Source organism: Aotus nancymaae, unplaced genomic scaffold, assembly GCF_030222135.1.
Source record: "Aotus nancymaae isolate 86718 unplaced genomic scaffold, 86718_ANA_hifiasm-v0.15.2.pri h1tg000046l, whole genome shotgun sequence".
Lineage (NCBI taxonomy): Eukaryota > Metazoa > Chordata > Mammalia > Primates > Aotidae > Aotus > Aotus nancymaae.
This window is the reverse complement of record NW_026988460.1, coordinates 23,124,413-23,140,628: the sequence shown is the minus strand read 5'-3', so window position 1 is coordinate 23,140,628 and position 16,216 is coordinate 23,124,413. Positions and strand designations below refer to the sequence as shown.

General features: G+C 44.8%; 1 protein-coding gene across 5 annotated transcripts in view; it reads right to left on the bottom strand.

Moving 5' to 3' along the window:
• Positions 1-16,216, bottom strand: part of SYN2 (synapsin II) — a 187,106-nt gene that overhangs the window by 4,675 nt on the left and 166,215 nt on the right. For all 5 annotated transcript variants that reach the window (XM_064362028.1, XM_064362025.1, XM_021675626.2 and 2 more), the window contains one exon: positions 3,066-3,126. In XM_064362028.1, the coding sequence (XP_064218098.1) occupies positions 3,066-3,126 (61 nt within the window). The remainder of the gene's footprint in view (positions 1-3,065; positions 3,127-16,216) is intronic.

Below are 16,216 nucleotides of genomic sequence, written 5' to 3'. Positions count from 1 at the left end.
CAGCATGAAACACAAAACCATCTGGTGGCCTGGAAAGAAAAAAGGTCCTCCTTCCTCTTGGAGTTGATAGGCATTAAGGTGATACCAGATTGCCTAGAGTTTGCTGAGGAGGGTCCCAACACTTAGAAATCAAAAGCCATTCCCACTAGCAACTACTGACTAGGGGAAATGATGCATGACTGCCCTGGGAGGTCCAGTCTCTCAGCCTCAATCCCAGAGTCCACATCCATGGGCCTGTTGGAAGGAATGGACTTACAGAAACTCAGCACCAGCTAGCTGTATTATCACTTAGTTTTTTAGAAACACCAGAACATCTGCAGCCTCTGGAGAGGCAGAACTGTATATCTGTGTCACTGTACACCCATGACTGTCTGCTCAGTTCCCCACCACAGGGTATAGGATCCCCTTTATCATCTAACCAAATAATGCCAGAGTTAGTTACACAGATATAAATACATGCATACATACATAAATAGAATTTTGCAGGTTTAAGAAGCTCCAAATTCAAATCAAATAGCTAATGAAGATGACAGATTAGCAGATTATTTCACATTAACCAGTTTTAGCCATTTCCAAAGTTTGACATTATTGGTATTAGCATTTTCTGGTAAGGTAACACAGGTTGATAGCTCAGCCTCTTGCACCAGAAACCTGAGTGCTTTCCCACTTGTGCAGAGATACTTGGATAGCCAGAAACTTTACAACTTAACACTGAAGACAGATATAACTTTTCCTTTATTGCACATTAAGCTGTACAAGAGTCACAAAAGAGAGGTACTTCAATCACACTTCCAGCATTGGCTGAGGTTCTCCCAGTTGGATCAGTACAAAAAAAGGGGACAACGTCAGAAAAGAAACAGGTACAAAACACCTGAACAGCAATCCTATACTGTGACACAGATGTCCCCCAGGCCACAGAGTTGTCCCTTAGCATGCTGCCTGAGGGCACGTAACAGTCAGGTTATGCTATCTGCTTGCATTTGGCAATGGGAGCCCTAACCAATTTCTCCCCCACCTGAAAGACCTTGGCTGACACCACCCTGTAGCCTGACTGAATTCAAATGGTAACTTTGCATTTGTGGCTCATAAATGACACATAAAAAGCACCGGATATACACACTGATAACGTGCAGAGAAGCAACACCACCATCAGCTCATCACTTGGACAAAAATATAAAATAAAGTATTCCTCCATTCTGGGAAATGTTACTTTATTCTTTTCTATCATTTCATCAGATTGGGAGGTTTTTAAGGACCTGATTCTTAGGCAACTCATCTGGAAGTGCAAATATGCATATATGTATATATTTACAACAGATCAACTACCATCATCAGCTGAGGGAGGGATTACAGATGAAAACATTCATACTCTTTGCATTTCTCTGTGGCCTCAGAATTTGCCAGCAACCAAAGGAGAAACCAGGGTGCAAGCCCCTAGACATGTAACTCTTGTTACATACCACCAACACTAGTTCCTTTTCAGATCTGAGCGTCCATAATGGTGACATGTCAATATAGAGGTGGAAAGGAATGTAAAAGTAAAGCCAGAAGCATTTCTTCTCAAAGGCAAACTGCTGGCATGAACTCCCACCAACCATGGTGTTAGAGGTGGCTGCCTGGTGCCCATTCCCAGCCTGGCCGGGAGATAGCAAAGATGAGGCACTGAAGCTGGGGCCTAGTTTAATGAACTGCCTTAGCATATGCTCAGGTGCTGCTTGTCAGAGGGAAGAGGACAAAAGGGTGAGGGTTCCTCAAGTGCCACTGCTGTGGAGCCTCTGTCCAAAACACACACAAGCTAAATCTGAAGACAGTTCCTCCTAGAAAAGAGAAAGCTCCTCAATCTCTGGACCCTGGAGGGCTCTGGTAAACAGCTGAGAACTGAAGCATAAATCAACCTCGGGGTTCTGTAGGTAGTGTACCCACTCAAGAGACATAGGACATTTTTGATTTGGTCTCCCATTACAATGCCTCAGGAGAGGCCAAGAGCAGAATGGACAAATCCCTGACAGACCTTCAGTAGCTCCCTGCATTCTATGTCCAACATTGCCAAGGAATTATCTCTGTACACAGGTCAAGCTTTGGGAACACAAAGCAGCCTCAGGTCCACACAAGCACACACATGGCTGATCCAGAAACAGCAACAAAGAAGAAACAACTGAGATCAACACACATAAAATACTCACAGGTTTACTTTGATATTGCACATCAGCGGCCCCATTTTTAAAAAATCTCATAGCTAATTAGTTAATAATAAAATGAAGGTACACTGGGATGTAAAATACAGAACACATTCCTGGAAATAGCTTGTTCTTTGTATTTCATGTCATCACTAAAAATACAAGAGCTCTACAGGCACAGCCAGCCTATTCACATAAACTCAAACTGCACCAAATTTTAGCAAATGGAGAAAAAGGTGGATGCTTTCAAATTCAATGGATGAAGCTATGGAAATTTGATTTTGAAAATCTCTTAATGTTCTATCTAGTTACCATAGTCATGCAGAAAGAAAGCGAAAAGCACAGTTCATTGAAGATCCCAAGCACACTGGTGGAGGTCAAGTGGGGGGATTTAATCTGAGCTTGCGGGGAGAAGGAGTTGGGTTTTCTTTTTGTGGTTTCTGTTTCTCCCCTGTCCACCCCGCTACTCCCATTTCACCCCACATTATATATTACTTTTAAAAACACTATCAAACCACCCAGAAGAGAGAGTCACACTGGACTTGGGAGAGGCACAATTCTTTTGTACACTGTTGACAAACAGCCCTGGAATCACAAGTTATACAGAGAAAACATAAGTGAGCGTTACAAGCACGAACAGGAACAGGTAAACAACCAGAGAGAGGAGCTGACACTGCATAGGAAAAACACAGTCCAGTCAGCATTAAAAGAACGCAGCAACGGCACCAGTGGGAGGGTCTGTTTTCCCCTCCCCGCTTTCCTTTCTTTTGTTTGTTTTTGGCTTAAAATTTCTGCTTTGAAAAATTAACTACCAATCGTTTTAAGAAGCTTGGACTTGTTTTGGCCCTACTGCAATGCCATTACAGTCGAGAATATACTGTAAACAACCTTGGGGGGGTGGCCGCTGAGGTGGGGTCTTGCTTGAGTCCGGATCCTTAAGTGTTCCGCTCTGGAAGACAAAAATGCAAAAGAGATAAAAACAAAACTCCAAGCCACTGAATTCCAAAGAGAAACCCCGTGGCTCCATGGTAAAGCCACAGTGGAATCCGGTGGGACCTGGTGGGATCCAGTGGGATCTGGCCATAGGCTTCTGCAGCTCTAGAAACACCTCAAAGGGGACCCTCAGCCTCGGGTGTTGCTGGGGCAGTGTGGGCAGTCTGGGGCTTGGAGCCACTCTGATAACAATGCCTGAGACCTCTTCAACCCCCTTTTCATTTTCCTCCATTTAGACTCATTCCTTCTAGAATCTTTGAGTCCTCTAGCACCATCTTGTTTCTTTTCTGGTTTTCTGATGCCTGCCCATTTCCGGCTCCCACTCCTACATACAGGCCTGGCTTTCTAAAGGAAAGGGAGGGTCAATGCCAAACTCCAGAGGCAGGGTTGGACTACAGGTGGCTCTAGGGGCAGGAGAGCAGGAGGGTAGGGGAGGAGTGTATATGTACACATGCCCGTGCCTAGCTGGACCTAGTGACTAGCCTAGGCTTGGCTCATTTCTCATCTGGAGTTAATTCTGGAGTGGGATCAGTTCTGGGCCTGACTCAGGGGATCAGATCCACTCTTTGGACTTGGCTGGGAACTCCCACAGGGAGGGACTTGAAGAAAGGAGTTGTTATTTGTTTCCCAGAACCTTCCTTACCTTAGAGGGAAGGAATAAGACATTAATGTTTGTAACAGTGCTCAAGGCCAGGCTGCTTTTGTGCTGCATAATTACACTTTACCCAACAGCATGGCTCCACTCCCATGCTCCCTCTCCTCCCAGCCATGATTCTGATTATGCCCTGACAGGATCAAAGACCTGTGTGACTTAGTTTGTCTAACATTTGCATTAGAGGCAGTGAATGGAGCCTGAGTTCGGCACAAGGGAAATGCTCTACAAAACCTAAAGCCTGCCAAGTGTGCCGATGGTGATGTCAACAAGGGGCTTCCAAGGCAGGGTAGTGGCTAAAAACAAGCATGTCCTCAGTGAGCACTCACTTCCCCTTTAGTGCTCCTCTCCCCTTTTGACGTGCCCCTTAGCCCTACTCCCACATTAAAGCTGCTTCTCCTCCTGTTCCTCATTTCCTTTGGGCCTCCCATTCTGGCATTTATCTCCCTTCCTGACTATTACTGTCTGTTTTCAGCTCCACTGCAGGGAAGTGTTACCTTCTCAGTATCACAGTCTTTTAACAGCATTACTCGGAACTGTTCTACTGAGAGGATTTGGGATTGTAACAGGCAGGAGGCCTTTGAAATGTCCTCAGTGCTACCACATCAGAGAGTGCCCATTCTACCATAACCTCCAACCCCCAACAAGTCACACGAGAATACTACTTCCTTTCCCTTCTTCCAGAGACCTTCTTGGGATCCATGAGGCACAGTCTGAGCCTGGCACTGCAACACCCACACCCGGGAAGCCAGCTGGAAACCACTCAATCCCATCAGCCTTCAGAGGACTCTTTAGCTTTTCCCTCCTGGTGTCTGAGTCGCCATCGTCCCTGGACTAACTTTGGTCAGGTCTTTATCATTTCTTGCTAAAATAGTCTCCTAATTCTTTCATCTCTTCTCTTTCCAATCTGTCTTCTCTGGGGCTACCTAGTACCCTCCTAAACCTTTTTTCTGGTTGTGTCTCTTAACTTCTCTAAAATCATCTAGAGCTGACACTTACGGAGTGCTTACTGTGTTCCAGGTAACATGGGGGCACTATTGTACACTATCTCCCTGCACCTCACAGTACTGTTACTGTGAGGTAGATGCTATTTCATCAGTACTCCCGATTGCTTCAGCATGGCTGGGCTCACCCTTTCCAGCCTTCTCTTTCTCTTTATGTCATCAACTGCTGCTGCTCAGTCCAGGCCTGATTCTTCACTGTTCATTCTCTCATCTGGCCCATGCCTTCAACATCACAGGCTCTCATGTCCAGAGATACTTAGGTGAAGGACAGAAAAAGGCACACTTTGTGAAGCTACTGGACTTGTTCTTGCTGGTATTTCCCCCAGGGCCTGATGCCCAATACCACTGAAGGGTGCCAATGCACCATCTCAAACGTTGGCCAAGAACAGCTTAAGACGTTCTCCTCCCAGAGAATCGGTATTCCTGGAGAGGGTTACAGACCATGTGGCATGAGAGCAGAACAAGGGCCAGTGGGCAAAAAAAGCTCTAGAAAGGCAGACTTTCACTTAGAAGCAGAACTTTTCTTTTGTAAAAAAAGTGAGATAGACTGTTTTGAGAGGCAGATATATGTGTTCACATAGTGGCTGGCGAATGCCCTGACAAAGACATCATAGATAACATTCCTTCTTTAAATATGAAGTTGACTGAATGAATGCTAAGGTTCCTTCCAACCCTGTGAACCTATGATTCCAATAAAACATTTTAAATCCCATAGATTAAGCTTTAATAGAACTCCAGACACTCACAGGATGAACTCACAGGGGTGATCATACCATGCAGGTTTGCCTCATCTTTCCTCAGCCATAGAAATATACATGTAAGACACCCATGGATGAACTAGGCCCAGATATGCCCTTCTCCAAGATTTAGGGGAAAAGCTCTCAGAGGCAATCCTTTGGGCCGGAGCCTGGGAATATACCTTGGCCATCCTTGACGGTGCCTAGGAAGCTTCTTCTGGCCCCAGCTCTACTGAGATTATGTACCGAAGACTTCTCAGGGGCTACTGGAGGCAGGGAGGAGTGTTCCCAAGGACTGTCCCTTACCAGGCTGAGATACCCTGGCTCCACCCACAAGCCTGCTGTCTGCTAGGATCTGCGGGCCTATTCCCTGTGGGGCTCGGCTACCATGGGCTCTGTCTCCAGTCACCCAGAGCCTCCTGGGATGCTGAATTCCACAGAAGTCTGGCCACTCTGGCGTCACTGCCAAAGTCTGGCCTGGAGCCAGCCCACAGCAGGAACTCACGGCCAGATGGAGGAGGCAGACTTTTGCTCAGGAACTTGGATTGACTCAAACAGGTAAGAATGTAAAGTTCAGTGCTTGTGCCTAGCTGCACACAAAAAGGAAGGGGACTAAATGACCTTATAGAAACATAAGAAAAAAACCCAGCTGGGTGTGGCTCACGCCTGTAATCCCAACACTGTGGGAGGCCGAGGTAGGCAGATCACTTGGGCCCAGGAGTTCAAGACAAGCCTGGATTACATGATGAAATGCTGTCTCTACAAAAAATACTAAAATTAGCTGGGCATAGTGGCATGTGCCTGTAGTCCCAGCTACTCGAAAGGCTGAGACAAGAGGATCACTTGAGCCTGGGAGGTTGATGCTGCAGTGAGCCATGATCACGCCACTGCATTACAGCCTAGGCAACAGAGCAAGACCCTGTCTCAAAAAAATATATAAATAAATAATAAATAAACCCAAAACAACTTTGGGTTTACAGAGTGACAACAGGCTCAGAGGGTGTCAGTCTGTAACGATTCTGCCAAAAATCGGATGCAGCTGGAGGTGTGTCTGTGTTTTCACAAGGGGAAGTGATAGGGCCACTGTTCTGGCTGATCAAGCCTCATGAGAGAGCACTACAACCAGTTCTGGCCACCTCTCAAGGGGGATGCTAGCAGAAAAACATGGGTACATGGAGCAGATAGGATGGTGAGAAGTCTTGAAATGACATCTTTCTTCATGTGACTTTGGGCAAGTTACTTACCCTGAGTCATAGTTTCCCAAAAGGTAGGATTAAATGAGGTGACCGTGGAAGCACCTATGTCTTAGTAGAAGATTGCAGTGAGTCAAATGTAAATCTAGTGTCAAGGGCTATTTGTCCAAGCACTGCTGAAATACCTCTTATGCCAGGAAGCCCACTGCTTGGTTTGGGTAGCAGTGAGCTTCTTGGCATGAGAAGTATTTCAGCTGTGCTTGGACAAACTCTGGTCAGAGGGGCTTATGTACTTGCAGGCACATGACTTCTACATGCCTTTCTGGCTCTGGGCTTCCATGAATTTGTTCATGCTTTTTTTTTTCTTTTCAGTTCTTCAGATGTGTGAGATCTGAGACAAGCCCTTCTTAGCTACAGAGTTCAAGACCAGCCTGGACCAGCTACAGAATCTTGAACTCAGCAAGACCCTAGGGCTACTGGGCCTGTGCAGAAACGTCTTGCAGGTATAGGCTTTCAGGGGCTTGGAGAATGTGCTGCTTCCATCGAAGCTAATTGGGCTGGTATCCTGCTATGCCTAGTCCACTGGGCTTAGTGATCAGAGAAGCCAGGAACAAAGATGAGAGCTGGTGAAGCTCAGAGACTCCTCTAGATTGGTAGGTCCTCTACTTGTTTGTTAAAGGAGGAATGAAAGGGTTTTCCTTACATAGAGACATAGTCACAAATGCCCATCTCGCTCCATTCTTACCTTCCCCTCTGCTGATGTGGGAGCACAAGAAGGGCATGGTGCACGGTATTGTGGAGAACTCCCTGAACTGGGGCCCAGAAGATCCAGTTCTCCTGCTTAGCAGCTGTGTGACCTTGGGCAAGTCAACTGCCTTCTCTTTGCTGATATGTGAAACAACGATACACTTGCCAGCCCAAGCCATCTTAAATAAGGATTGTGAGGCTTAAACTAATGAGTGTACTTTATAAACTGGAAAATGTTAGGCAGTGTAAGTGGGCATTCTACTATTATTTAAATAATAAATATCAATCCAAAGGAAGGGAGGTCTAATGTTAGAATTTCATGCATCAATGGAGAAGATATTGTTGTGTGGTTTCCTGTCACCTGATGTATAGTAGTTTCATGTGTGGAGAATTCTGGTCTGGGTTATATCATGCCCTCTGTGTATTGCTGACTTAGTTCCAGCAAGGTCCCTGCAGAAATGGTAAATATTAGCTCTCGAGATGACTGGAAAGGACATCACTGGCCTGGGACAGAAACCAAGCCTATGGATGAAGGTTTGTGGGTTTTTGTCAAAGGCAACTTTAAAATGCTATCCTGTGGCTTTCGGCAGACAAGCTGGGAGAAAGGAGCTCCTGAGGTCCCAGTAGGATGGAAAGCAAAGGAAGGAAAGACATTGAGTGACTCAACACTTGTGAGCTGTTGGCCTGAGACCAGCTGCCCCCACCAAGGAGGAAGGCCTGTGCTTGCTCAGCATATCTGAGACAGGAAATTGGGAAAGGGTCCCAGGGTCTGGCCCCAGGAAAGAGGCCAGGCCAAGCTCCTTGCCGGACACGCCACAGAACTATTCTGATCAGGTCCCTCAGGCCCCGCTCCCCGGGTCTAGGACCCTAGGGAGAATGAGGCAGCGGGAAAGAATGTGGTCGGGAGGTTGTAGGTTTACTCAGTGCAAAGGGGACTGCATGTTTTGAGGCACCTTAGGATCTTTCTGGGTTCTCCCCTGCAGTCACCAGTGCCAACCTTCCTCTGAAAGGTTCTAAAAGGTACCCAGGGATGAGCTGCTTCTCCTTCTCTCCTTGGGGGGAGTTGCTTCTGTGCATGCAGAGCTCAACTCCTGGACTGGGGCCCTCCCATAACCTAGGACCCAAGAAATATCCCATGGGGGCAGTCCCTGAGTCTTCTGGGGACACTTAAGGGCAGGTCACTCAAGGTCAGAATGTCAGTTTCAAGTGATTAAAGATGTCCCTGAAAAGTTAAGACAGTCCCAGAATAGTTAGTTTCTCTTAATAGTCTGTTAAGGGATCTAGTCACCAGTGGCTTTATCTGAATGCCCCAAATCTCCTCATGTTCTCAGCTTGTAATCACTGGGAAACAAATTCACTAAAGCCATTCCTGCTGTGGGAAGCAGGAAGGCCTTTCATTTGTCCTAAATTTACCTCATCTAAGCTCAAGTGAAGCCCTGTTAGTACCATGTGTAGGATTGGAGAGAAAGTTGCAGCCCTCCCTATCAGCACAGCCCTTTAGACTCTACTTCTCAGAGAGAAGAAACCCCTTCTTAGGCTTGGTCTTCTTGCACTAAGGAGACTTCATCTTTTGGAACAGCAGCGTTATAGGACTGTTAATCTTTTGGCTTTCATGGGCCACACTGGAAGAATTGTCTTGGGCCACACATATACTAACACTAATGATGGCTGCTAAGCTAAAAAAAAATAAAATTGCAAAATATCTCATAATGTTTTAAGAAAGTTTATGAATTTGTGTTGGGCCGCATTCAAAGCCATCCCGGGCTGCATGTAGCCCATAGGCCGCAGATTAGACAAGCTTGTTTCAGTCCCTTTGTGGCTGGAAAAACCTAGCTAGAAATGTTTTGTGTTTCTCTTTATACCAGGGAGCCAGTATTAAAAAGTACTGGCAGAATGTCCCACCAAAGACCAGAGGTTATTCAGCCTCAGTCCTTCAATTCTGAATTCTCATCACAGCCTTTCCCATGTACTGTGGCTGAACACAGTCTGGATCCCAGGATGTCAGGCCTGGAAGGAGATTTTATGTCACCTGCTCCAACAACACCAGTCCCTAGCCCTCCCCTTTCACCATGTCCCTTACAATAGGCTCATCCTGCCCCTGCTTGAACATCAGCAACAATGTAGTGGCCACATGCCATTTCTGAGTGTTACAGAGTTTACTCCTTATACGGGGTCAAAACCTGTCTTCCAACAGATTTGCCTTTTGGAATCAGTTCTACCCCAATGACAGCATCAGAGAGGTAAAGATACTAATTAATGCACTACTTGACATGTCTGCTATTCAACTGTAATTCCTTTAACTTTTACTCATACCATAGATTTGCCAAATGCCTCAACCTCCTGGTTTCTCTCCTCTGAGCACATTTTGATTGGAGTTACAGTTTGTCCTTGTTCTACTGTGACCCTCAGACTAGAAACAACATTTCAGATGTGCTCTGATCAGCTCGAGGTAGGAGAAAAGGCTCATCTTCATTCTGGACACCAGATGTATATGAATGCTTCCAAAGGCTAAGTCTTAGAATCATTCCCCAAGGGTCTAACCCCCTAGCCAAATAGGAAGCCAACTCTGTGGCATAACTGAGGGGCACTGAAGAGAGACTGGTTCCCACCTCTGCCTGTCACTGTCTGAAATTCCTGCATGAGCAATTCAGCCTTCTGGCTCTGTAGAATTCTGCAGGAAAATAAAAAGAGTGGGACTAGTATAATGAGAATTGAAAAAAAAGATTAGCCACATGAAGGAGAGGACCAGATGCCATCTCTACTGGCATGGCCTGAAAGCTTTGTCCCCTGAAGTTTTCTCCCCCTGGTTCCTGGGAGTCTGAGGAGCAGTCCATACCTCACCAGAGCCCTAGGATGCAAGGCCCAGCTCAGTTACCAGACAAAAGACCCCAAAAGTCAGTGAATGTGTAGGAGAGATGTTGGGAAGGCAGCGGCACAGGGAAGACTCTGTTAAGTATAGAGCCTAGAGACTTTGGCCATCAATGGCCACCAGGTGTCACTACCACCTCGAGAACAGCCTCCCTAAAGCATTTCAGAGTCCATACGCAGAGGGTCAGTTGCTGCCACTGACTCTCACAGCAGCCCCCAAGGTGGCAATCTGGCCAGGCTGAGGCCAGCTGTCATCAACCAGATCAGGCTTTGCCACTCACCTCCCTCTTCTTGGTGACCTGGTTAGTGCCTCTTATGCCCCTTCCCCTATTCCTTTGAAATGTGACAGCAACTAGCTCAGACCCAGTCCCATGTCTTTGCTCTTTGCTTTCTATAATTAATCCATACCAGGCTAGGGGGCTGGCTGGTAACAAGGTAAGGTATGCCGTCTACTCACCATCCTCGCCCCCAACCCTCCAGCTCCCTGTCGCCACTAACCTGCTTTAGGTATTCCTCTAAGAATAAAATAAATGAAGGCTCTAATGGTGAAGCTAAGGACAAGGATAGAGAAGGAGAAAGAGAGAAGGGTAGACAAGTGGCTAGGCACAAGTCTGTCCTGGTCTTGGTCTAGCATTCTGGGCAGGAGCAGCTCCCAGGGCTTTTGACTCAGATTAGAAGCTCTTTCAGCCTCAGCTTCCAAAGCCACAGAAGAAAGAGGCCAGCAAGAGGTGCTTAACTTTGAGAAATGGCCTGCAAGTTAGTGACAGCACCTAAGGGCTCAGCTGGCCATGCAAAGTCCTGGCTGGGATGCAGGTGATGTTCCTTGGTTCACATCCTTTCCACTTGCACACTGACAAGATCATCCACAGGATCCTGACATCAATCTAATAGGCTAATAGGACTGTTAAAGATGGTTATTCCAAATGGGAACTCACTCAGCAAATAGGTATTACAATAGTACATCAAAGGGGACAGGGTAGCAGTGGGTTGCTTTGTGGGAAGAATATTTTATCAGTGTCATTTGTATAGAATTGCTATCATACATTGTTGATAAAAAGCAGGCCAGCTTAGCTTTGTTATTTTTAAAATTTTCTATAGCCAACTGATTGCATCTGGGCAAACCACTCTCACCTACCTCCTCTTGATACACCTTTGATGTATTAAACAACTACTAGGTACTAGATACTTTGGCCCTAGAGATACAGCCATAAACAAGTCTCTTCTCTTGAGAGCCTTACATTCTAGTAGAAGAGACAATGTTCTAGTAGAACAGACAAGAATAATCTTAACTGGTAGTAAGCGCCATGCAGAAAATTAAAGAAGGGAGAGGTGGTAGCCAGTGAGTAGGTGGCAGCTTTGGATTGGACAGCTGAGAAAGTATCACTTATACTGTCAAGAAAGAGCCAGTCATGCAAAACTAAGAGGGAAGAGCATTTCAGAGAGAGAACACAACTAAGACAAAGGCCCTTATCAGTGTGTCTAGGGCACAGTGACCTATAGTTAAGATAGTACAAGGGCAAAGAGGCAGGTAGGGGCCTACATAAACTGCTTGGGATAAACAATGTTGCGGGGACAGGTTTAAGGGAAAAAACTCGAGTTCTGCTTTGGCTGTATTACACTTAGGGTGCCTTTAAGATAAGCAAGTAAGGACATCAAGCAAGAGTTAAAGTCTGGAGTTTGAAGGGGTAGTCAGGGCAGGAGATGGATATAGGTTGGCCAAGACCACCAAGGAATGTACATTGACAAAGTTCTGGGGCACTGATGTTTAGACATTCAAAAGAAGTAGAAGAATCAGCAAAGGAGGACGAGAAGGGGAAGCCAATGATGTAGAATGAAAACCAAGCAAGAGTGAGGTCTCAAGGGCCTAGAAAATAGTGTTTCAAGAAGGAGGAAGTAGTTAACTGCATCAAATGCTACTCAAAAGTCTGTAAGATAAGAACAAAAGTGACCACTGGACACGGTTACATGCAGGTGACTTTGACAAGAGCAATTTCAGTGAGATAGTGTGGGTGGGATGCTGACTAGGGAGGATAGGAGGAAAATGTGGTACAAGGGAGACGGTGGCTAAAACAACTTTCCAATCACCTTTTGGAAAAGGAGAAATTGATGGTGGAGAAGAGAGCAGATACTTGAAAGCAAAAAGGAGATGTGATCTAGGTCACAAGTGGAGGGTGAGCCTTAGAGCAGATTCACGTGGGTGAAGGTGCAGATAAGCTGGCAGATGTGATAGCAGGGACATGAAGGTAATCTAGTTTGACAACTCCATAGTCCTGGACTCATGATAGCTGAAATGTCTGCTCAACTGTAACCAATGAAAATGTGCTATTATCTGGAAGAAATGGGAGGTGAGAATATGACCAGTACAGCCATGGTTTTAAGCTCAAGTTGTGACGTTTTGACAAGTGTGGCTGACTGTTGGGTGTCTTCTGTCCTCTGGGTGGCCTGAGGTCAAGACACAAGGCTCAGAAAGAAGCTAACAGAGGTTAACAGAAGATACCATCTGAGAAATGGTGATGACCTCTGTGAATTCACCCATTATTTCAATTTAGAATATTTTGAACAGCAACTTTAAGTCCTAAGGCTATTAACTAATTTTAAGCACACACTGTATTTCCATGTTAGTCAATGGAAATGCAGATCAATAAGGCATGGTGCTTGCCCACATGGGCTGAAAGCATTTGAGAAATGTTTGCTACATTAACTTAGTCATGTGTATAGTAAAGAATTTGGCTGGCTGGGCATAGTGGCTCATGCCTGTAATCCCAGCACTTTGGGAGGCCGAGGTGGGTAGATCACCAGATCAGGAGATTGAGACCATTCTGGCCAACACGGTGAAACCTTGTCTCTACTAAAATACAAAAAATTAGCCACGTGTGGTGGTGTGTGTCTGTAGTTCCAGTTATTAGGGAGGCTGAGGCAGGGGAATTGCTTGAATCCCGGAGGCAGAGGTTGCAGTGAGTCGAAATTGCACCACTGCACTCCAGCCTGGTGACAGAGCAAGACTCCATCTCAAAAAAAAAAAAGAGAAAAAAGAATTTGGCTTTGCCCTAAGAGAGTTCTGGTCTTTATCTTTGGCTCCTCGGAAGTAACCTCTATACACTTGGAGTTTCTGGAGTGATAGAAGTGTCGTTGTCATTCATACTGGGTCCTTCAGGCCACATGGTATTATCCTGACCTCCAAGGAGGGAGGGGCCAGAGGCTGAGTTCAACCAGGTGATCAATCAGTCAATCAATCATGCCTACATGATGAAGTCCCAATAAAGACTGTGAACACTGAAGCTCAGAGGAGCTTCCCTGGTTGTTAATTCTCTATGCATATTGTCACATATCAAAGTCAGGAGGGGAATGAGTACTAACTAATGAAAGCTTTGTGTTTGAAACACTCCCAGATTCTGCCCTACTCATCTTCCTTTGGGCTTAGTTTTGACCTGCATCCTTTCCCCATAATACATTGTAACTGAGTATAATAGCTTTCTGTGAGTTCTGTGAGTTCTTCCAGAGAACTGTCAAACCTGAGAGTGGTTTTGGGAACTTTCAGGTGATGTCAGGAGCAAGGGTCTTATGGAGGATTGTGCCCTCAGACTTTGCAGTTTGGTTCCAGGTATTAAATGGCCTTAGAATTGAAAGGGATCTAGACATCATCTAATTCAACTCCATTTCATAGGTGAGGAAACAGAGGTCTAGGATGGGAAGTAACTTGCCAAAGGTCATATAATGTTATAGTGGAGTGAGGATTAGCCCTTGTGTGTCCTGACTCCCAGCATGGTATGTTTTCCACAGTATCCTTTGGGTAAGAATGTAAGGCTGAGCAAAGAAAAGCTTATCCTTGAGTCAAACTAACTTTGCTACAAGGAAATTTCTGCAAGAGATGCTATATTTAGGGAGTTTATTCCTTGCTATGTTTTCTGCCTTGATTCTGACACATTGTAGATTTATCTTACAAAATGTTTAAGCTACAGCATTTAATGTTTATAAAATAAGTGGCTTATACCAAAGAAGGGCTAATGCTTTTTGTGGGGTAGAAAATTTTGTTCTGCAAATTATCTGTGCTTCTTAACTTTTATACTTTAAATATCATTTATGTATAATATGGATTGTCTTGCTAAAAGGGATCTTAGTGTTTGTGTTCAACCTTTAATTTTACACACAAAGATGCTGAGGCATAGAAATGGGCAGAAACCTACCCAAGGTCACCTGGTGAAGCAGTGGCAAGGACAGGGCTAAATGCAGATCTCTTACTCTTAGCATGGCCTTCATTTTAGTTCAGAATGGCTTCCCTTGTAGAAGGCCATGAAAGTTTACACATTTTATAAGTACTTAAGGGCCCTTCACAGAATCCCAGAGCAGCCCATTCTGTCTAGGTAATGTCAGGTTCTCTTACTCTGTCATACATTTTTAAAGACACTACCAGATGTTCTCTGTTTTTCTCAGTATTAAAGGGAAGAAGGGACTACCTGTCACTCTTCTGCTAGAGCTGGGACAAGCAGTAATCTTGTTCACAGATTCTCTCTCATTATCCAGTGTGGACTAAAAGGCAGAACTAGAATTCAAATATCTTGATTCCATCGCATTTACAAAATCATAAAATCTCACCACAGGCCTAATTTTTTTTAACCATAAAAATAATTTTGTCACCTCTAGTTAAATATAGTATTTAAATAACGGGTTTGTATCTCTAATAGGCAATTAACTTTTGTTTTCCTAGTTAACCTACTGTGATTCTCTAGTAACTAAAACGCTCATAAATGCTAATATATAATAACATCCCACCATACAGGGCTATTCTTAACTCAGATACCCAGAAAGAGTCAGGGTCCTCATTTATTAACCTAGAAGTTCCCATTTATCAGCATCAGTGAAGATGGAAGCATTCTACTCAAAGAATTTTCAGAGCACAAAAGGTCTCTAGATATTGATGGGGAAACTTGAGATCCAGAGAGGGAACTGACTTATCAATTGTTACACTGTTTTATGTGCTGGTCACAAATCCAATAAATGGAGAGTCTAGGATTCAAATTTGGGTAGTTGTCACTTCAAATCCCACACTCTAAATCACTATTCTATTCTACCTCCCTAACTGCTTAAAGTTGGATTTTGAAGGAAAGTTTTCTGAGAGAATTCTCATTTATAAATAATAAAACTTGAGCCCAAGAAAGGCTAGTCATTTTCCTGAAAACTTACACAGCTATTTAGAGGAAGAGCTAGACTTAAGATTCAGTTCTTTTCTTTGATTCACTGTCCCAAGTTCTCAGCATTTCATAATATAAACATTTGGTGGAGTTTGGGGCTATTTTTGAAAAATGAGATACCTCTTATATGGGAATAAAGACTGTTCCCTGCCACAGGGCCTGACGTTCCACAAAAGTTCAGTGTGGATTTCCTAGGAGACCCGCAGCTGGAATGCTGTTGCCATGAGTGGGATTGGCTATGAGTTATGCACCACAGCCAACTGAGGAAGGCCACTTCTCTCTTAGAAAAGAAAGTAGATTTCTAATTTGAGTTTTGTCTTGTCACTCTCTCCCAGAATGAGGGACCTGACTCTCCCCTTTCCAGACTAGCATATTTCTCAGAGCCTTCCTTATTTACAAAGATAGCAGACTCAACACAGTGAAGCAGTAAATAGATAAATCAGTGATGTGACCCAGCTCCTCCTCAAATACCTCTCAGTTTAAAAATGGGAGTGTCTTGAGTCTCAGGAGAAACTGACTCTGGTTCCCTGGAGACTTCAGGTTCAGAGCAAAGAGATCTAGTGCTCCTCTGTCTAATTCTATAACTGATATTGTAGATTGCTGAGAAGGCCCCTATAAGGGGTGGTGAAAGATAATCAGGCCTCCAGGGGAAAGTG